Source organism: Gekko japonicus, unplaced genomic scaffold, assembly GCF_001447785.1.
Source record: "Gekko japonicus isolate JY-2015 unplaced genomic scaffold, Gekko_japonicus_V1.1 scaffold255, whole genome shotgun sequence".
Taxonomy (NCBI): domain Eukaryota; kingdom Metazoa; phylum Chordata; class Lepidosauria; order Squamata; family Gekkonidae; genus Gekko; species Gekko japonicus.
Window position 1 is genome coordinate 109,820 of NW_015160843.1, and position 22,861 is coordinate 132,680.

Genomic DNA, 22,861 nt, shown 5'->3' on the forward strand with positions numbered 1-22,861 from the left:
AAAAGTATTAGAGTCACTGCTAGCCAAGCATTAAGAGAAAACTGGTACAAGATGTTTTACCAATGGTACATCACTCCAAAAGATATTGTGAAGATAGATAAGAATTACAAAGGGGCTTGCTGGAAATGTAAAAAATGTGGTAGACTTGCATCAAGACAAAAAGATACTGAAAAATATACATGAAGAAATTCAAAATATTCTAAAAACCAAATTCCTGATGAAACCAGAGACTATGTTACTGGGAATCCTATCAGATAATAGAGACAGAACCTCACAAGACCTACTGAGATATATGTTGACAGCTGCCAGAGTAATAATTGCAATGAAATGGAAGACGGAAGACTGTACTACAATAGAGACCTGGAAAGAAAAACTAGCTGAGTATGCAACATTGGCAAAACTAACCAATTATGTAAACAAAAGACCATTGAAAGAATTGTAGCAGAAATGGCAAGCTTATTATACTATGGGAATAATTAACTTTTTTTTAAGTTCTGGAATTACTTGAATATCATATTAAAGGTGATGAAGATATTTATTATAGTTTCAATACTTTATTCTGTATCCCATTAGTAATTTCTCGGACAGTGGTACCCCAATTGGGGGCCGCTGGCAGTTATTGTAAACAACTTAAGTCCATCTGATAAATTGAAGCACTTTATTGTTACTGCTAATTGTAATGTTTGATTATTTTTAAAAGTTTTACTGGTTTTATATATGGGCTATGCCCCTTTGTAAGCCGCCCTGAGCCCGCTTGCGGGGAGCGCGGGGTAAAAATCTTTAAATCAATAAATAAAATAAATAATTAGAATAAAATTGAGATAAACAATTAAGACAATATTAAGGTTATTACAATGATTTAATTTTAACATAGAAGTTCATTCAGTTGATAAAGATGTAGTCTCTTATCGTTAATAGATTATTGCTAACTTTAGGAAAGTTCTTGTTTATTCTTTAAAGAGAGAATCTATTCCAAAATTCTGTAATATTGATGTTTTATTGGCTGCTTCTATATTTGAAATATGTAATACATTTGGTAATACATCTGATTTTACTTGTTGTATGTAACAACTCATAATATTTCACAAACCTGATGAATCTATATTTCCCCCCTACCCCTTCTTTATACCACCTTTTTTTTTTTAAAGAAAATAAGAAAAAATATTTTAAAAAAAAGCTGTAAAACAAAGGCCTGGGCAATTCACATAAATTTCCTCCAGTTTTCGGACTTACGGTTTTGGCGTTCGCCATGGCTGCTACTTATCCCCGGATCTCCGGGAGACAGTAGCCAGAGGCCGCGGCTAGGAGGGGGCGCGATTGTTCGCGCCACCCCTGGAGCCCTTGTGATGGGTTCCTAGCCATGGGGTACTAGAAGAAGAAGAAGAAGAAGAGATTGGATTTATATCCCGCCCTTCACTCGGAGTCTCAGAGCGGTTTACAAACTCCTTTCCCTTCCCCTCCCCACAACAGACACCCTGTGAGGTGGGTGGGGCTGAGAGAACTCTGGCACAAACTGCTCTTTCAAGGACAGCTGTGCCAGAGCTTGTGACTGACCCAAGGTCACATCAGCAGGTGCAAGTGGAGGAGTGGGGAATCAAACCCGGTTCTCCCAGATTAGAGTCCACACACTTAACCACTACACCAAACTGGCTCTTCCACTGGCTCACTAGAGTGAGCTCTTCCACTGGAGAACCGGCCGGAAAAGGGGGGCTCCTCTATGTCCCAAAGGTCCTGCTGCAGAGCGTCCCAAATGGGAAAAGGAATTGCACACCGGAACAAGCGTTTGGTGGTCGAGCGAAATTAAATTGAAAGCGGATCTAATGTTGAACTGTGATTTGAGTTAAATCAAGAATCACCGAAAATCTAAGCCAGGAACTTCCCTTTAAAAGCGAGGGGAGGCACTCTCCCCGATAAGAAAGACTAAGCAATTTTATGCTATAACGAAAAGGGGAGTGAACGATTGAAGCAAGATAGACTGAATTAATAAGCATTTAAGAACTTACCAAGCGTATTAAGGAGTATCAGAGACTGTGATAACTTTTACAAAAAGTAAACAATCTCTAAAAAAGGCGCCCACAAGGAAGTATGAGAAGGAAAAACAAGTTAAACCAAAACTTCCTGTCGGACCTGCTGGACCAGCGAGTCCTGCCCCTAGACAGGACACAACTGAAGAGCTACAAAATATGCTAATGGAAGCATTGCGACCCCTGCTGGAGCAAATAACAGCATTGCACGGCAAATTCGATGCACAGCAACTGCAACTGGCTGAGATAGCCAAAAACCAGACAAAACTGAAAAAGAAGTAAAAGAAGTGGATGCCAACAGCAAAAAATTGGGGGGGAAACTGCAGGTCATCGGAAAAAAGAGTTTGATGGAAGAGTCTCAATTGTTACAGCTACAAATGGAGAGAGCAAGCTATGTCTTAAGGTTTCAAGGTGTTCCTGAAGATAAGACTGAGAATCTGAAACAGACTATGTGTGATGCATTAGTCCCTTTGGCAGATATAAAAGCGGACACATTACAAAGCAAAATAGATATGATCTATAAATCTTATCCTGAATTTATAAGAAAAAATAATCTGCCGGGGGAAGTGATTGTGAGATTCTTGAGAAGACAAGTGAGAGACCAAATTCTCAATGCAACAAGTGGATCTAGCTTGAAAATCAAAGACAAAGAAATAAAAGTGTTAAAGGACATACCATTCGAAATAAGGAGAAGGAGGAAATATAGAGACCTAGTACTATTCCTACAAAAGAAAAGCATTCCCTACAGATGAATGACACCCGAAGGCACAATCTTCAGATTTATGGATAAGAAAGAAAAAATTGACTCTGTTGAGAGGGCACAAGAATTTTTGGATCTACACAGTCATCCACCAGGGAAGAAAGAACCTAAGAAAGAAGACAGTACCAATGAAAGTGAAGAAGAAGGGGCAGCGACAGAATCAGATGAGGATCTGGACTCTAAGTTAGGGGCAGCTGCCCCAAAGACATCATGTGAGAAAACATACAGATAAGAAAAAATGAGATGTTATTACACTCTGAAAACTCTATATATTTTAGTAATTAATTCTTATAATGCTTTTTAAAATAGGACAAAACTAGAGGTGATTCAAGTCATTATATAAGCTAAAAATAATTGATAGATGACCACAGTCAATGTATTGTTATAGAGGGTTTTCTTTAAAGCTAATTTTAATAAGTTGTAGGTATGACCACCATCTTTTGGGTTTTTAGTGGGTTTTCTTTACTTTATCCCTTAGTAAGTAGTTACCCTTCTTTCATTTTAGATTATTAGTATGTAGTTTTTAGAAATGCAAATTAAAAAATCCCCTACAGGGGGCTAAAAAAAAATTTCCTCCAGTTTTCAAAGTGTTAGTAGCAACTGTGAGGAAGGGGCAATTTGGATCAGGACTGTGGTGGGTGGAGGAAAGGCTTAATCCCTACCCCAAAACCATTTTCTCAAATGAGAAAAAAAATCATGCAAACTGCCATTTATCCTGTGGCTAACTATATAACAGCCTTCCCCCGTGGGGCAACTGGCCCTAGGGTGGTAGAAAGAGAATGGTTTGTGGGAGGGGGATTGACTCATCTCTCCCCACATACCATGGCCTAGAACCAGGTCAAGGCCTCCTGCCGCTGCTACTAACAGTTTTAAAAACTATGGAGGATTCATTCACAGTTCTTCTGTAATAATATCTGGTCTGCCACAAAGCCTGTATTTAAGGGAAAGTATGGCTGGTTTGGCATAACAGCAGCTGGAAGAAAAGAATTCACACAGTTAAAAAAGTATAAACACTCTGCAGACAGTTTCCCTTTCAGTAGTTCTCCCCTCACCCACCCCCCAACTCTACATTTTTAAGCCTGGGAAAATTTAAAAAGCAGGGTAGCCCAATCTCATAAGATTTTGGAAGGTAAGCTTGGTCACCTCTGATTAGTATTTGGATGGGAGATCACAAAAGAAGTCCAGAGTTGCTGTGCAGAGGCAGGTAATGGTGAGCCTTCTCTTAACATCTGTTGCCTTGAAAACCCTATGGGGTTGCCATAGGTTGGCTGTGACTTGATGGCAAAAAAGGAGGGGGGAGACAGACTAAAAATAACTCTGGTACCCTCCACCCTTGCTTCTAGCTGTTAGTTTTTAGCTCTAGCAAACTCAAGATGACTAGTGGTTGAAAGAGGATTAGATCAAGACTCCTGAGACCAAGAATAACTAGAGGTCCCTACGCTAAGAAATGCTGAGTTAGTAGTCTTACTATACACTTAAATTTAGCTCTACAAAGCATCATGGGGGAAAAATAGGAACATAACAAGTTGTAGATTTCCATGGACAGAAATGCTTTTAAAAGATAGTTGTGATTATTGAGGACATAGGAGCCACATTCTTAAAAATTATACAGTGGCTTACAAATCTTAGGTTGTGGGCGCTTCTGCTTAAACCCATTTTCAGGCTGCAAACTGCCATGACTTCTACACTCAGCTTTTTGCAGTCAGAAGAACCTGCAGTCAGTTCTCTGCAATGAACCTGAAAGAAGAGCTACCTACACCCAGATCCCATTTTTGTTTTAAGCAGGGCATCTAATCTTAACTTACAAAGGGAAAAATTCAACCCCTCCCAGTGGCCAACCATCACCTTCTGCTAGAGACCTGTGCTGTACTACCATCTGACCAATGCTCCCTCTAAGATGCGGAGTCGTGTGAGCAAACTTTCTACTTTGTTAGCTACTGGCATTAAAGTTGTGAGCAAGCGATTTCGCTACTGCATAAATTAGCTTGCTCTGCAACCATCCTTCCTGAGCTAAGACAAAAATGTGTGAGCCAGAGGTTAAAAAATCTGTGAGCTAGCTCACACTAACTCAGCTTAGAGGGAACACTGCATCTGACCTGTCTAGTTTTTACTCCCGGGCATTATTTCTTGGCCTGCTTCTCTCAGCCAGGCACTGAAGCCTACAAACACACAATATTCTCTTCTGCTCACATGTGACTGCGTGTATTAGTTTTTCTGAGCTCCTAATGGTCTCACTAGGATGCTTATTTGCCAGTATATGGAAATATCATGACTTAAAGGCCTAGTATAAAGCAAGGCTCTGGTATATTTCCTGTTAACACAAGTATTTAATGAAAATGTCACATGCCCACCAGGGATACTAGTTTATTTATTTATTTATTATTTGTATTTATAGCCCGCCCATCCTGCGAGTGGGCTCAGGATAGGTAACATCATAAAACATACAATAAATACAATTAAGTTAAACAATGTAAACAATTTAAAATTAATAAACATTAAAACACAGTCACACTTCTAACAAATCAGCTGGCTGCGGGTTCCCTGGCATATTATTTGGGCTGACAAGTAGATGAGTGACAACCACCTCAGGGAGGCCATACAGAGACGTCCGCTGCCTCAACCGAAGGCCTGGTGGAACAGCTCCGTCTTGCAGGCCCTGCGGAATTGAAGAAGATCCCACAGGCCCCTAATCTCGACTGGGAGCATGTTCCACCAGGCAGGGGCCAAGGCAGAAAAGCCCTGGCCCTGGTTGAGGCAAGATGGACATCCTTTGGGCCGGGGACAACCAGGAGATGTTGATCTATAGAGCATAACGCTCTTCGGAAGAGGCGATACCTCAGATATGTGGGTCCCAGGCCGTATAAGGCTTTAAAGGTAATTACCAGCACCTTGAAGCGAATCCGGAAGTCAACTGGCAACCAATGCAGTTGGCGAAGCACCTGCTGGAGGTGAGCCTGCATAGGCGTCGATGTCAGCAGGCGTGCTGCCGCATTTTGCACCAGCTGTAGTTTCCGGGTCCGCCTCAAGGGTCAGCCTACATAGAGCGAGTTGCAGTAATCAAGCCTGGACGTGACCATTGCATGGGTCACTGTAGCTAAGTCCTGGGGGGGAGAGATATGGTTTCAGCAGCCTTATCTGCCTAAGATGGAAAAATGCAGATCTGGCCACTGCCGTAACCTGGGCCTCCATAGAGAGAGAGAGAGGCATCCAGTGTCACTCCCAGGCTCCTTACCCCAGTTACCCCAAAGGGCTATTTCCTACCACCCTCCTAGCAATTTAGGACATTTATTTATTCAACAAGTTTATCTACTACATATTATTAGCAAAAAGCTTCCAAGGAAACTTTCAAAGTAGCTAACAATTACAATAAAGCAATGACTTATAAACCACTTGTAGCAGCAAGCAGTGTAAACAAGAACTATGCGCTAACATAACCCCAAGACAATTCACTAGACAAGGCCATTCCTGAAGGCATTTCAGGCACACAGCAAACACCTGCACAGGTTTTCGTTCAAAATAAACAATGGAAGTTGTTTCATACCACAAAGTGGCCTGCTCAGTGTAACAAGAGATTTATTCACACTCTTTGTTTACTCCCCCAACAAGGACTCTGTGTGCTTGAGAAATGTTGGATCAGTGCCATTCCTAAGTTAATACTCTGGTTCCAACAGAAATTAGCACAAATGGTTTTAGAGGTGTCTGCATCAGAAATCCGAGCAGAATGCAGTAAAAATTCCTGAGGGCAGAAAAGGCTGGAGAAGATGGGTTCAGAGGGAAGCATCTTCCAAGCGTAATTCTCACACCCTTGATCCTATAAGCAGTGAGGGGGTAGTTCTCCTCCTTGCTTAAGTGACCCAGATGGGTGGGAGGGGAGGGGAGGGGAGGAGGGAACTGGGCCTGAGGGCAAGTGCCACATCATCTGAGCCCAAACTCTCCACTGTAGCTGGCTAGGTATCATGGGCCTGTATGCCAACACCTCCTCGGATGAGGGAGAGATGGAGGAATCTGACCCTAGCCCTCAGATGCTGTAAGAAGACCCACCAGATAAGGTGGAGAATCTATCAGGTGCAGACGGGGAGTCTCAGCCTGCAGTCAGCATGCCACGCCCTCAGTCCTACAGCCTGGGATCAGAATCTGAAGCAGAGGCCTTGCAGCCAGCAGCCTCACTCCTGGGCTTGCCAAAATCCTTGGAATGCTGGAGAAGGCGGGCCCAGAGGGAGGTGTGGGAGCAGTGCTGTAGTTTGCAGTTGGCAGTCCAACACCAGGCAACCTCTGCCTGTGAGTTGGAGTCATTGGAGCCCTGTAGGCCGCTCAGCCATTGAGGACCTGTCCCTGGATGACTCAGTAGGTTGAAGAGCTGCACCTGGCCTTGAATGATAAAAGCAGCCAGAAAAGGGAGACAGTGTGGAAGCAACTTGTCCACAACCCTTGTGTGCTGCTGTGCCTTAGACTTCTGTGTACCTTGACCTTCTGGACTGTGACCTGGCTTGTCTTTGGATCCACCCTTCTGGATTTGATGCTTGCACTTTTGAATAGCTGTGTTTGGACCCTTGGTTGTTTTTGGACTATACCTATTGCTTCTTGCCCCAGGTGCCTGCCTGAACCATGACAGTTTGCTTCCACCTCATTGCAGGCTCATGCACTGTCGGGGAATGGAGGCTGGGGCTGCTGCAGAACCAGGCAAGTTGCTCAGCTGATCAACGTGTTGGCTTTGCTCCAGCAACAACCACAACAGCAACCAGCTACCCCTCTGCTGCCTGTGGTGGGGTAGTGCTGCCTGCACCACTCCCTGTGCCCCCAAGGAAATGCCCAGTAAGCCCACCAGAGAAGTTTGAGGGGAATGTGGAAGAGTTCCCAATGTTCCTGGCCCAGTGCCACCTGTACATTGATCTCTGAGCCCAGGATTTTCCAGATGAAAAGACCAAAGTCTGCTTCATCCTAGGTCTCTTGAAAGGGCAGGCAGCCAAGTGGCAGGCAGCCCTGCTCCTGAGTGACTGGCGTGAAAACTGCCTTTGCCAGTCCCCAGAAAGTGGAAAATGCCAACTGGCAGATTTGTCACCTGAGACAGGGCACGGACTCTGTGTCTGCCTATGCCACAGTTGTTCCAGCTGCTGGCTCAGGAGCTGGCCTGGAATGAAGCAGCACTAATGGACCAGTTTTCAGAAGGTCTAGCCAACGAGATTCTGGATGTGCTGGCTTGAGTTGACCCCCCCCCCAGGCCCTCATAGTCTTCTGCCTTCACACTGACAGTCATTTGGAGGCCCGGAAGCAAGCTTGAAGTGAGGTGCCCTGTCATGTGGATACCCAATGTCTTCTGCCAGCCCTACCCAACCATCCTCTGCCAGCGCCTCTGGCCACAGTGAGTGCAAGCTGATGCAGCTGGCAGCTACTCACCCTTGGTTGATGGCCGAAGAGTAGAGGTCAAACCCAGAAACTGTGCCTATACTGTGGTGGTCCAGGGCTTTATGCCAGCAACTGCCCTGAGAAGAAGAGATCCTGCCCACAGGTAACAAACAATTGGCCCCGGGTCAGTATGGGCCATGTGACTTGGGGTGCACCGCCAGACCTAGTGGTCTTGCTGACCCCAGCACCGGACAGATTGTGAATTGTTCTTACCTGGCGACTGTTGGCTGCAAACGAATACTATGGTAGATTCTGGAGTGTCTGGCTGTTTCACAGACTGTGTTTGCCATCCCAAATCAGGCCCTATTGCAACTCAAAGACATGCCTGCTCTGGTGGAGGCCATTGATGGCCACCTTCTGCTTTCTGGCCTGGTAATCCAAGAGGCACAGCTGCTCATCTTAAAGGTACAATATCACCAGGAGCAGCTCTGTTTTGACCTTGTCCATGTGCCCCATTCCCCCATTGTACTGGGCATGTCCTGGCCGGCTCTCCATGACCCAGTCATCTGGTGGGCCCACTAGGAGTGCCATTTCCAGGAACCCTGCCCACACTAGATCCCATTTGCCATACTGGGGGCTGCTCCTCATTCACAGTTGCCTCTCACCCCAGCAAATTATGCAGACTTTGCACATTATCAAAATTGCAGATGACATGAAGCTGGGTGGGATTGCTAATTCTGAAGAAGACAGAGTCAGGATTCAAAACGATCTAGATAGGCTGGAACAGTGGGCTGACACGAATAAAATGAATTTCAATAGAGAGAAGTGCAAAGTCCTACACAGGTACAAAAAATCAAAGGCACAGATATAGAATGGGAGGGACTTGGCTTGACAGCAGCACATGTGAAAGGGATATGGGTGTTCTGGTTGATCACAAGCTAAACATGAGCCTGCAGTGCGATGTGGCTGTGAAGAAAGCTAATGCAATCTTAGGATGCATTAACAGAAGCATTGTGTCCAGATCACGCGAGGTGGTAGTTCCGCTCTATTCTGCTATGGTCAGGCCCCAACCTGGAGTACTGTGTCCAGTTTTGGGCACCACATTTTAGGAAGGATGTTGACAAGCTCGAGCGTGTCCAGAAGAGGGCAACCAGGATGGTGAGAGGGTTGGAATCCAAGTCTTATGAGGAAAGACTGAAGGAGTTGGGTATGTTTAGCCTGGGAAAGAGAAGGCTTAGAGGGGACATGATTGCAGTCTTCAAGTATTCGAAGGGCTGTCATGTAGAAGATGGAGCAGATCTATTCTCTCTTGCTCCGGATTGCAAGACTATATCTAATGGGTGGTAATTACAAGGAAGTAGTTACTGGCTAAATATCAGGAAAAACTTCCTAACTGTAACAGTGGTTGAGCAGTGGAACAGTCTGCCTCGGGAGGTGGTGGATGCTCCTTCGCTGGACGTTTTCAAGCGGAGGCTGGACGACCATCTTTCAGGTATGTTGTAGGGCTATCTTTCGGCTATGCTTCTGCAGAGTGCAGGGGGTTGGACTAGATGACCTGTAAGGTCCCTTCCAACTCTAACATTCTATGATTCTATTATAGTCTCTCACCCGTGCTCTTTAATATTGAGGCTGCTGGATAGAGATTGTCTAGCATTTTGGAGTTGGGTGTCATTAATATACAGGTAGCATCTAGATTTATGTTTCATTCTCCAGGCCTCCAGATGCTTCTATCTTCATTCTGAACTGATGCTTTGAGGCCATGGTTAGGTGGCCAGGGCAGAACAAGCTCAAGCTGAATCCAGACAAGACAGAGCAATGATAATTAGGAAGGCTGATGTTCTAAAGGGGTTGGATTCATTTGTCCTAGAGTTAGCTTTTGCAGAGCTGTTTGAAAAGCAGGTTGGTATACTGGCCAAGAGTGCTTTCTATCAAATGCTTCTGGTTCACCAACTCTCTCCTTTCTTCGACTCAGCTGATCTGGTCACACTGATTGACGCTTTTGTTAACGCCGTAGTTAGAGTACTGTAATGTTGGGCTGCCCTTGAAGACAACCTGGAAACTGCAGGGGGTTCAGAGTGTGGCAGCCGGATTCTTTCAGAGGCTAGCTGATGGGAGCACATCTTACCCATCTCAAAACAGCTACATGGCTATAACCTTTAAAGTCCTTCAAGGCCTGGGACCCACATACCTAAAAGGATTGTGTCCTCCCATGTGTCCCTCTGCGCCAACTACAGTCTTCAGACTGCCATCTACCGGCTATTCATGGAATCACAGAGTCGGAAGGGGCCATACAGGCCGTCTAGTCCAACCTCCTGCTCAATGCAGGATCAGCCTAGAGCAAGGGGTGTCAAACCTACGACCCATGGGCTGCAACCAGCCCAGGAGTGGGGCTCTCTTCTCTCCCCTGCCCATCCTCGCTGTTCTGAGCTTGAACTGCAGAACACAGGGCACGGCTACCAAACTTCCCTGTCTCCGTAGTCTTTCTCACAGGTAGGAGCTGGGGGGGTCCTTCTGCTGTGACCCTTGTGCTTCTTTTTATTTTAAAACTTGCTTTGCAAAATCCCACTATTCCCCCATCTTTCCAATTTAGACAGGCACGTTTTAAAGGCATGGGGGGGAAGGTTTGGGACCAGCCAAGGTTAAAATACAGAGTTCTGCAAACTCAAGGGACTCCAGTTTTGCAGAGAAATATTAGTTTTAACACACACACACACATACACCCCTCCTAATGTGAAGCTCCAATGGAATAACAGCAGAAAAAGGGCTGAAGAGGACATCCAAAGTTATTATCTCAAACCACTCTGTAAAAAATCCTCTGAGACCCTGGAGAGTCACTGCCACTCTGAATAGACTGGGGTGGGCGGTAGAAGCTTGCAATGCTCAGTCATTTCATGTTCGTCCTCTGAATCCTATTTGTAGTTTATATTTTTAAGGCGGGGAGGGGAAGTTTAGGACTAGCCACAGTTAAACATTCATACTATTTATATTCCACTCAAACTGTATAATTTGCTTCAAAGTAGTTTATTCTCCACAACATGGAGGACTAGAATCTAAAATGTATTCAGGACATGTGGAATCTGAGACTCAATATTCAGATTAAGCAGAGAGATTCCCTTCCCCTTCCCCAAAATAAAGTTATAGCCGGCACTGTGTATATAGTAGCAGATATGCAGATTTCTTTTGTTACTATGGTGATGACTGTGAGCACCGTCAAAAGGTAACTGGAAAGTTTGCCAAGAGAATACTTAGGGGGTTTCCATTCACAGCCGGCTGAGTGGCACCTACTCCAACACTTGCCTAGCAGGTAAAATGCATAATGTTTACTTGAGCATTAGAAAATGCATGCAGTCTGCTACAATAGAACAATAGAGAAGCTTGGCCAGTTTAAGATGTCCTCAAGCACAGACTGCATTTTTCTTTGGTCACTATCTTGTAATATACAGGCTTAGTATTCTGAAGTCAGCACATAAGCCTCCACTCTGAAACATTACCTTCCCAGAGACAATCTTCTCATAGATCTGAATTGGCTGGTCTGCAAAGAATGGAGGGTAGCCAGCTGCCATCTCGTAGATTAGGACACCCAGGGCCCACCAGTCCACAGCTTTGTTATAACCCTGCAACAGGAAAGCAGGTTCGGATCATGTACGCAAAGGACGAGTGGCATTTAATTGTAGAGGAGGGTAAGAAATGGCTGAGAGTGTAAGATGCTCAGTTGGGCAGAGTCCTCTTCCACAGCTGATCAAGGCACAGAACACTGCCAGTGGTTACAGATGTCTCATATCTTCTCACCTTGCTTAGAATGATTTCAGGAGCCAAATATTCTGGAGTTCCACAAAGGGTCCATGTTCGACCTTTCACTCGTTTTGCAAAGCCAAAATCTGTCACCTGGAGATACAAGGGAAAGACAAAAGAACATGTGAAGATAATGAGAACATTAGCCCCTCTAGCTCAATATTGCTCATCTGGCAGCAGCTTATCAGGGTCTTCGGCAAAGAGAGCTCCTGCCCAACCATCTGCTACTGCGATCCTTTACCTGGAGATGCCGGGGATTGAACAGTGGACTTCCTGCACACAAAGCAAGTGCTCTCCCAGTGGGCCACAAGTTCTCAGTAATAGGATTAGCAATACAAGGGAAGTTGTGAAGGTGCATTCCACCCATAACCCCCATGTGGGCAGAGCTGAAGTTTAATATAGGAAATTTAGAGGAGAAAGTATCTTGTTTCCTTTTCAAAGGTTTTTCCCCCCAATATGCATATTTTCCAGGGGCATAAAAAGTAGAACACGATCACAGGAAACTGCCTTATACCAAGTCGGATCTATCAAGGTTAGTATTGTCTGATCTGATCCTGGTAGAGGTCTCCAAGTGAAGGGCGGGGTATAAATCCAATCTCCTGCTCTTCTTCTTCTTCTTTTTCTTTCACATCAACTATAACTGCATCTTTTTAACTAGATATCACTGAGGATTGAACCTGGCACCCTTCTGAATGCAAAACAGATCCTCTTGCCCCAGAGCCACAGTCCTATTCTGCGGCTTGAGCACACTTGGTTAAGAATGCACCAGATTTTTTTAATTGCTTGGTTCCCAGTTAATAAAATAAAATTTATAGGAAGATATGCCATGTCCATTTTCTTTATCGATCCTGTCAATTTCATAGGAGGCTACTGATAGATAGCAAACTGTAGTAACTTCTAATAATGTTAGTCGTCTCACACCATGTAATTATTCTGTAGCTCTACATGGGCAACAAGGGACAAAGAACTCTTGCTGTTTTGTACAGCAGGATCCCACAGAAGGGATGGAAGCACCATTACCTCAATGTAGCCCTGCTGGTCAATGAGGAGGTTCTCAGGCTTCAAGTCTCGGTAGATGAGATCTAGCGAGTGCAGGTATTCAAAAGTCAGCACAATCTGAGCGGCGTAGAACCGGGCATGAGGTTCACTGCAGAAAATGAGAAAAGCTTTTTCCTATGCTCTGTGACAGGTAGGACTTTACCTAAAGTGTGGTTCAGTCCGCTGCCATCAAGACAGACATGCCTCCGTGTTCACCAGGACCTTCATATCAATCTCAACCTACCTTCTTGGTTCCCCATCAGGCTTCTTTTACATGGTGACTGTGGACTTACTGCTTGCAAAACCACTCTGTGCCGAGCTGGCTGACATTCTCCAGACTATCCCAAAACCACCAGTCTCAACCAGTAATCCCCTGATGAAAAGCACTCAGCTGCTAATGGCCTGTCAAGCCTGGCCATCTCTCCCTTACTGCAGAATGAGCATCATCCCACCCTTACAGCAAATAGGGGAGCACTCACCTGAACCTGCCAATCCGTCGTAGGTGGGAGAACATCTCACCACCTGGGATGTATTCCATCACCATGTACAAATTCGAGTTATCCTGTAATCAAATGCAGGAACAACTAAGAGCCATGGCAAGCATTGCTTTGCTCCCACCACCACCACCACCTCTTTTGTTTATAAAATGCTCATATTGCCTTTCTACAGCACTCGGTCAAGGGTGTTTGTGTGTATTCACATACCCAGAAAAGAATTCCGAAAAAGGAATGAGGAGAGGGGAGAGAACCCTGCATCTGGCACATAATTCAATATCCTGAGGATTTCCTCTTTAAAAACAAACATCTGGCCTTTTTAGTTGCACAGACAAATCTTCAAACATTCAGATAATGCCTAGGACCCAGGAAACATCAAACCACAGGTCCCAATGCCTCAAGCTTCAACACTATGGTCTTTTCCCATGGCTACTGTTTCTTAAATGTCCGCTTCCCTACAACATCCATGCTCCACCCCTCGCCCACTGCTCTCTACCATCACCAACTTAATAATAAAAAACCAAGCCCTTTAAAACAAGCCCGTTCTGTGGGATCCTGGACATGCATATGCATTTCATGTGCACAAAGTTCTGAGTGTTTGATATAAAATTGTTTTTAATAATAGATATAACCTCGTTCTTAACATTCTGTTCAAGGTTGCTTCCTGCTATCACAAAGCTATTCTAGCTTTTAAATGACACTTAATGTCTGCTTTATATATAGTACAATTAACATATGGTACTGGTATAAGAACATAAGAACATAAGAGAAGCCAATGTTGGATCAGGCCAATGGCCCATCTAGTCCAACACTCTGTCACACAGTGGCCAAAAATACCAGGTACCATCAGGAGGTCCACCAGTGGGGCCAGGACACTAGAAGCCCTCCCACTGTTGCCCTCCCCCCCAAGCACCAAGAATACAGTGCATCACCTGACCCAGCCTGTGAGTTCCTATCTATACCTTGTGGCTAATAACCACATAAGAACATAAGAGACGCCAATGTTGGATCAGGCCAAAGGCCCATCTAGTCCAACATTCTGTCACACAGTGGCCAAAAATATCAGGTGCCATCAGGAGGTCCACCAGTGGGGCCAGGATATTAGAAGCCCTCCCACTGTTGGCCCCCCCCAAGCACCAAGAAGACAGAGCATCACTTGCCCCAGAGCCCCTATCTATACCTTGTGGCAAATAGCCACTGATGGACCTCTGCTCCATATGCCTATCTAATTCCCTTTTGAAGCCCTCCATGCTTGTAGCCGCCACCACCTCCTCTGGCAGTGCATTCCAAGTGTTAATCACTCTTTGGGTGAAGAAGTACTTCCTTTTATCCATTCTAACCCGACCGCTCAGCAATTTCATGGAGTGCCCACAAGTTCTTGTATTGTGAGAAAGGGAGAAAAGTACCTCTTTCTCTACCTGTTCTTTCCCATGCATAATCTTGTAAATCTCAATCATGTCACCCCTCAGTCGTCGTTTCTCCAAGCTAAAGAGCCCTAAGCGCTTTAACCTTTCCTCATAGGGAAAGTGTTCCAACCCTTTTATCATTCGAGTTGCCCTTTTCTGCACTTTTTCCAAAGCTATAATATCCTTTTTAAGGTGTGGTGACCAGAACTGCACACAGTATTCCAAATGAGGTCGCACCATTGATTTATATAGCGGCATTATGATATTGGCTGATCTGTTTACAATACCCTTCCTAATAATCCCCAGCATAGCATTGGCCTTCTTTATTGCAGTCACACACTGTCTCGACATTTTCAGTGAGTTATCTACTACAACTCCAAGATCTCTCTCTTGATCAGTCTCTGCCAGTTCAGACCCCATCAACGTGTATTTATAGTTAGGATTTTTGGCTCCAATGTGCATCACCTTGCACTTGGCCACATTGAACCCCATTTGCCATGTTGACGCCCACTCGCCCAACTTTGACAGATCCCTTTGGAGTGCCTCACAATCCTCACTGGTTTTCACCACCCCGAACAACTTTGTATCATCCGCAAATTTAGCCACTTCACTGCTTACTCCCATCTCCAAATCATTAATGAACAAGTTAAAAAGCAGTGGACCAAGTACTGATCCCTGTGGTACCCCACTGCTTACACCCCTCCACTGGGAGAACTGCCCATTTATACTCACTCTCTGTTTTCTATTAATTAGCCAGTTTTTGATCCATAAAAGGACTTGTCCTTTTATCCCATGATTTTTGAGCTTGCTTAGGAGCCTTTGATGAGGAACTTTATCAAAAGCTTTCTGGAAGTCAAGGTAAACAATATCTATTGGATCCCCCTTGTCCACATGTTTGTTCACCCCCTCAAAGAACACTAACAGGTTAGTGAGACAAGATCTTCCCTTACAGAACCCATGTTGAGTCTGCCTCAATAGGTTTTGTTCATCTATGTGCCTACTAATTCTTTCCTTAATAATGGTTTCCACCAATTTACCCGGTATCGACGTCAGACTGACAGGCCTGTAATTTCCCGGATCTCCTCTGGAACCCTTTTTAAAGATGGGAGTGACATTAGCTACCTTCCAGTCCTCAGGAATGGAGGCTGATTTTAAGGAGAGATTACATATTTTTGTCAGGAGATCCACAAGTTCACAATTGAGTTCTTTCAGAACTCTTGGATGTATGCCATCTGGGCCTGGTGATTTATCAGTTTTTAAGTTGTTTATCAGTTTTAGGACCTCCTCTCTCGTCACCTCAATCTGACTCAGGTCTTTCAACACCCCTCCTGAAATCAGTGGTTCTGGAGTGGGCAAGCACTTCTCATCTTCCACAGTGAAGACGGAGGCAAAAAATGCATTTAGCTTCTCAGCCATTTCCCTATCATCCTTCAGTACTCCTTTTACCCCTTGGTCATCCAAGGGCCCCACTGCCTCCCTGGCTGGTTTCCTGCTTCTAATGTATTTGAAGAAAGTTTTATTGTTGGTCTTTACATTTTTTGCTATATGCTCCTCATATTCCCTTTTTGCCTGCCTGACCACAGACTTGCATTTTATTTGCCATAGCCTGTGTTCTGTTTTATCAGCCTCACTGTGACTAGCTTTCCACCGCTTAAAGGAATCCTTTTTACCTTTTACAGCTTCCATTACTTTGTTTGTTAACCATGTAGGCTTTTTCTTATACCTGTTTGTGCCTTTCCTAACCTGCGGAATATATATTTTTTGAGCTTCTAGGATCGTAGTTTTAAATAGATCCCAAGCTTCCCCAATTGTTTTGACCCTTTCTACTTTTCCTTTCAGTTTCCTCCCCACGTGTCCCCTCATATCAGAGAAATTACCCCTTTTAAAGTTAAAAATGGTTGTGTGAGTCTTTTTGGCCAATTCCCTATTTGTACAAATGTTGAACTCAACAACATTATGATCACTGTTCCCAAGCGGTGCAATCACTTTTACATCTCTCACCAGGTCTTGAGTGTTACTTAGGACCAAATCAAGGATCGCCTCTCCCCTGGTAGGTTCCATGACCATCTGCTCCATAGCACAGTCATTTAGAGTGTCTAGAAACTCAATCTCTTTCTCTCGACTAGAACACATATTGACCCAATCAATGTGTGGGTAGTTAAAATCACCTATTATTACACAGTGTTTTTGTCTAGTTGCTATCTTTAAGGCATTCATCATTTTATAATCCTCCTCTATCTTTTGATCTGGTGGGCGATAACAAACTCCCAGTGTTAAGTTTCCTTTTGGCCCCCCTATTTCAACCCACAGAACTTCAAGAAGCGAATCCAATTCTCTTAGCCTCTCGATCTTTCTGGACTTTATACCCTCTCTGACATACAGAGCCACCCCACCTCCAACCCTTCCCCCCCTATCCTTCCGATATAATATATAACCGGGAATCACCGTATCCCACTGATTTTCCTCATCCCACCAAGTTTCAGAAATACCCACAATGTCTATTTTTCCCTCCGACACCAAGCACTCCAACTCCCCGATTTTACCTCGGACACTTCTAGCATTTGTATAGAAACAGCTGTAATTTCCCTTACAAGTTAAGCCTGCATCCTTCCTCTTGCTATCTCGAGTCGTTGTCCGGCAGTCCATGTCACCAGCCATGGCCTCTGTGGACAATTTCAATCCACCTCCCTGTAGAAAAGCAACCGGTACCCCCTCACCTCTCTCAGATGAGCCAACCCGAACCAGAGACTTTTCATCTCCTGTCGGCTTTCCCCCAATATTCAGTTTAAAAACTGCTCTGCCACCTTTTTGATTTTAAGCGCCAGCAGCCTGGTTCCTTCTCGGGACAAGTGGAGACCGTCTCGCCTGTACAGCTCCCTCTTGTTCCAAAAAGAATCCCAGTGCCTAACAAACCTGAACCCTTCCCCTCTACACCATCGTCTCATCCACGCATTGAGACTCCTGATCTCTGCCTGTCTCTCCGGCCCTGCGCGTGGAACAGGTAACACTTCTGAGAAGGCTACCTTGGAGGTCCTGGACCTAAGTTTCCTGCCCAGCAGCCTAAATTTCTCCTCCAGGACCTCACGACTGCATTTCCCCACATCGTTGGTGCCGACATGCACCACGACCACTGGCTCCTCCCCAGCACTATCTACCAGCCTATCTAAAACACGCGTAATGTCCGCTACCTTCGCACCAGGCAGGCAAGTCACCATACGGTCAGTACGCGGGTTCGCCACCCAGCTGTCTACCTGCCTAAGGATCGAATCACCCACTACCAAGAGCCCCCCTCCCACCCTGCTCAGGGATGGTTCCTTGGTGCAAAAGGAGAGCCGCTCACCAGCTGGGGAAGAGGTCCCTTCTGAGGGCACATTCCCCTTATCCTCAGCATGGTGCCCTGTTTCCCCTAGACCCTCATGCTCCCTGACAGCAGCGGGGCTGCCAGATCCAGAGTGGGACGTAGCTAACAAGTCCCCGAGAGTCTTTTCTGTGCGCCTAGCTGACTGTCTCTGCTTCTCCAGGTCAGCCACCTTGGCCTCAAGGGAGCACACACGTTCCCTGAGAACCAGGAGCTCCTTGCACCGAGGACACACCCAAGACTTCTGCCCAGTGGGCAGATAGTCATACATGTGACACTCCGTGCAAAACACTGGATAGCCCCCAACCCCCTGCTGGCATTCTGGCTTCATAATTCTTTTAAAATAAATAAATATAATCCCCCTTTTAAACCCTTGGTATTTATGTGGGTTTTGCTCAATTACAGTCAAACAATGACCCTTTCACACCCTATCTCAGGCAGCCAGGACTCTGCAACTACTCACAACTCACCCACACACTCCCAAACACAGTCCCCCACACAGTACCCTCTCAGCTAAATCACCTCTGCTGAAATTAAGTAAAAAAACCCACTCACCCCTCTAGCAGCTCTATCTCCTGCTCCTTCTCAGAGCTCAGCTGGGTATATGTTACTACAACTAAGGGGATGAATTATACATGTAGCCAGGGACTTAACACCTGCAATCCTACATTATGTGCTTGGAAATATATCTCACAGGCATCAGTGGGACTTTTGAGTAACACTCACCCCCTAAGTCTATAGAGGAAGTCCTGTAATTGAAATAACTTATGCAAGGTAGCTGACATCTATAACTGCTCACACTTTATCCTGGATGAGAATTTTGCTGCTTCCACACATGGTTTTTTCCCTAGAAGGAAGCCTGCAGTAAACAGTGCATTCAGAAGATGTTGTGACCTGGGCATGACTCATGTGGCTTCTGTTTTTATTTCCCCTTTTCCCTGATTTGAAGGGAAAACTGCAGATGGGTATTTATCTGGACACTCTACCCGTAGCTGCTACAAGGGTGGAGGTAGGGCAGAGCTAAGCTCTGTTTTCAAAATCTCCCTCCCCTATAGCACTTTAAAGAGCTTTTTTCTTATCTCAGGTAAACCGTGCTATACAGTTGGCTTGATAGGGAAAGGGGAGGAGTGCTGAGTAGACCACAATTCTGGTGCTTTTGAGCATGTGCAGAAAAGAAGGAGGGGCAGCAGCAAGGTGTGTGCACGTGCAGTGTTCCTGTCTGTTCCCACCCCACTTGCAACTGCTGCCATAGTGGGGGCCCATTTTCATGCCCCAATATAGATGTAGCCTTAATAATCTGTTGACATTACTGTCAAGGGCCACAGCATTGGAAGGAAGATAGGAAGGAACTTCTTGCTTCCTCTCTGTATGGTATCAGCAGGATTTTCCATTGTGTATTGTCCACAATAGTGGGTGATACAGATTTCTTCTAGCTGAGACAATGTTCATTTTTTAAGGTTCCTTTCTAGTCACTAGGCCTGGAAGCCTGCAGATTTCCCCCATAGCATAAACTCTTTGTGATATAGGTAGGGTCTAATCGTGTTTTGTACCCTTTCCCTGCAATAGATGTTAACAGAAGCCTCTGGAAAACCTGACTTAGGGTACATCTAACATGTCTTAGAACTACATGGCTACCTTCTTACCATGTATAGTCAATCCATAGCCAGGCATGCCTGAAGTGCAGGGTGCTTTGCTAACAAGAAACTCCTACAGCGATAAAGATCACCTAGTGAGTCCTGCCCATTGCCTGCAAAGAGGAAGGCAGAGGAAGTGCTGTCCTGGCTGTTCAAGGGGTCTGCTCCTCAAGGCACCTGGGAGCCACCACATCTTCCCATTTCCATGTGGCTATAATAGAATCTGCTTTCCCCACAAGTAGCTTGCTATGGGAGTGTTTACTGGGCTGCAGGGGCATGGCTTGGATTGTGAAGAGGAAAGGGGGCCGCACCAAGGCAAAATAAAGATGAAGAAACAAATTGGTGCAAAGGGAAAAGAATCATTAATAATTGTGCAACCTCTACACATTTCGCATGCAGCTTTATCAGAGTCTGTTTAAGTATATGTATGGGAACGGAACAGAACTTCATCAGAGTCTAAGCAGATGTATGGGAACTGAACTAAAAAGAATCTGAAAGTAGATTCACCCTGACAAAGCTACACACGAAATGCATAGGGGTTGGACAATTATTAAAGATTCTTTTCCCTCACTTGTAACTCTACCAAGATAGGTTTATGATCTGCATATGTTCCAGCTTCAATCTCTGCTTCTAAAAGATCCTTGATCATTGTATATGATATCCAGCACATATCCAATCTGGACCATGACTCATGTCTTGCTGAAAAAAACGTATATTGCTGCGTTGTAGGGTTTCTAACTCTCCTAGAAGTAGATGGACTATGAATACTTCTCTCCTGAAAAATTTGAAGTTTATTGACAAAATGAGGCAAGAACTCAAAGTCTTTTTCAGGACAAACTGGCAAAAAGATACACCTTTAAAGGTAGTATGGGACACGTGCAAGGCCTTTTCTAGAGGACTATTGATACAAGAATCTGCAAGAGTGAATAAACAGAGAAGGCAGGAATATACTAAGCTGCAAAAAGACATTCAGATCCAAGAAGGAAAACTCATGATGGACTCTACAGCACACGAGATGAAGACTAGACTTAAGCTATTGCAACATAAAATGAATTGTTTATTATCACAGGAAATGGCAAACAACTATTTGCAAAGCAAAACTTTTTTGAGAATGCAAATAAACCAACGAGATGGCTCGCTTATAAGATCAGGAAACAAAAAGAAAAATCAATTATACAAGCCTTGAGCAGAGGTGATGGATCAGAAACAAACAGAATTCATGAAATGAAAGTTCTAGTAGAAAACTTTTATAAAGAGCTATATAGTAAAGTGGAGATTAAAGTGGAACAGATAAAAGAATATCTAAATACAATCCATAGAAATTTACAGAAAAACAAAGGGAGGCACTTAATCAACCAATTACAATGATGGAACTGGTAGAGGCCCTAAAAAGACAAAATAAAAGCAAAGCGCCAGGCCCAGATGGACTGCCAATAGAATTTTATCTTATATTTGAAGAACAACTAGAATTGCATTTTAAAGATGTTTGTAATAATATATTGATTAATGGAGAAACGCCAGAATCATGGAAAGAAGCAATAATTTCATTAATTCATAAACAAGATACAGACAGAAAAGAAATTTAAAACTATAGACCAATTTCATTACTAAATGTGGACTATAAATTTTTTGCTTCAATATTAGCAGAAAGACTTAAAAAAAAAATTCTATCAAAGATAATACACAAGGACCAAGCGGCAAAATTAAGAACAACTTAAGATGCATTGTGGATGTAATAGAGTATTATGAAGCACATCCGGAAAAACCATTGGCGCTAATAGTTTTGGACGCGGAAAAGGCCTTTGACAACGTTAACGGAATTTCATGTTGGAAGCTCTGGAAGAGGCACAGGCTGACGCTAACTTTGTGAAGATGATTCAGGCAATTTATACTAAACAAAAAGTGGTGGTAACGATTAATGGGGAACAGACAAAATACATTGAAATCCAAAAAGGGACAAGACAGGGATGCCCTTTATCACCTTTGTTGTTTATATTTGTATTGGAAATACTAAACGACTCAATAAGAGAAAAGAAGGAGATTATGGGCCTGAAACTAAAAGGAGAAGAATATAAACTGTTGGCATTTGCAGATGACCTAGTATTTATATTGGAGAACCCACTGGAATCAATTCTTACTTTGAAACAAGAACTTGGAGACTATGGACTTGTAGCTGGTTTGAGAATTAACATCAATAAAACTAAGATAATGACTAAAAATATGGAAGAGGAGAGGACAACTCAACTACAAGAAACATCAGGTTTCCAACTACAGAAGAAAATAAAATACCTAGGAATTGTAATGACAAACAAATGCAGCTCATTACAAGAGAATAATTATAAAGAATTGTTGAGAAAAACAAAACAGGATCTAGAGAAATGGAAAGACTTACAGATATCTTTGATGGGCAGTATCGCAACAGTTAAAATGAATATACTTCCAAAATGGCTATTTTTATTCCAAACAATTCCCATTCTTCAAAACCAAAAAAATCTTCAAGGAACTGGAGCAAGCGTTATCAAAATTTATTTGGCAAGACAAGAGACCCAGAATAAGACTGAAAGCTCTTCAAGATACTAAAGAAGGGGGGGCTTGGCCTACCTAATTGGAACCTTTATTATAAAGCAGCTGCATTGACGTGGATTAAAGATTGTGTCACATTGGAAGATAAGAGAACACTAAACTGGAAGGCCACGACCTTCAATTAGGGTGGCATGCATTCTTATGGTATGGAAAAGCAAGTGTCCATAAATATTTCAAGCAGCACTGGATAAGGGCATCTTTAATGAAAGTATGGGAAAACATACATAAGCGCTTTTATATAAAAATCTCAAAATTGAGATTTCCACTAGAAGCCATTACACTCCCAAATGCATACCAGGAAGAATTACCAAGAAGGTATTTGGATATATTGGACTCCGAAGATCGTTTGAAACCATTAGAAGACCTACCATGGTGGCAAAGAGCGCAAATAGAATCCAGATTTACTAAAGACAGGACAATCGGATTTTA

General features: G+C 44.0%; 1 protein-coding gene across 2 annotated transcripts in view; it reads right to left on the reverse strand.

Moving 5' to 3' along the window:
• Window positions 1–22,861, reverse strand: part of LOC107117579 (cAMP-dependent protein kinase catalytic subunit alpha) — a 90,150-nt gene that overhangs the window by 3,789 nt on the left and 63,500 nt on the right. For both annotated transcript variants that reach the window (XM_015419725.1, XM_015419732.1), the window contains 4 exons: window positions 13,437–13,519; window positions 12,940–13,066; window positions 11,917–12,012; window positions 11,619–11,741 (listed from right to left, as the gene is read on the reverse strand). In XM_015419725.1, the coding sequence (XP_015275211.1) occupies window positions 11,619–11,741; window positions 11,917–12,012; window positions 12,940–13,066; window positions 13,437–13,519 (429 nt within the window). The remainder of the gene's footprint in view (window positions 1–11,618; window positions 11,742–11,916; window positions 12,013–12,939; window positions 13,067–13,436; window positions 13,520–22,861) is intronic.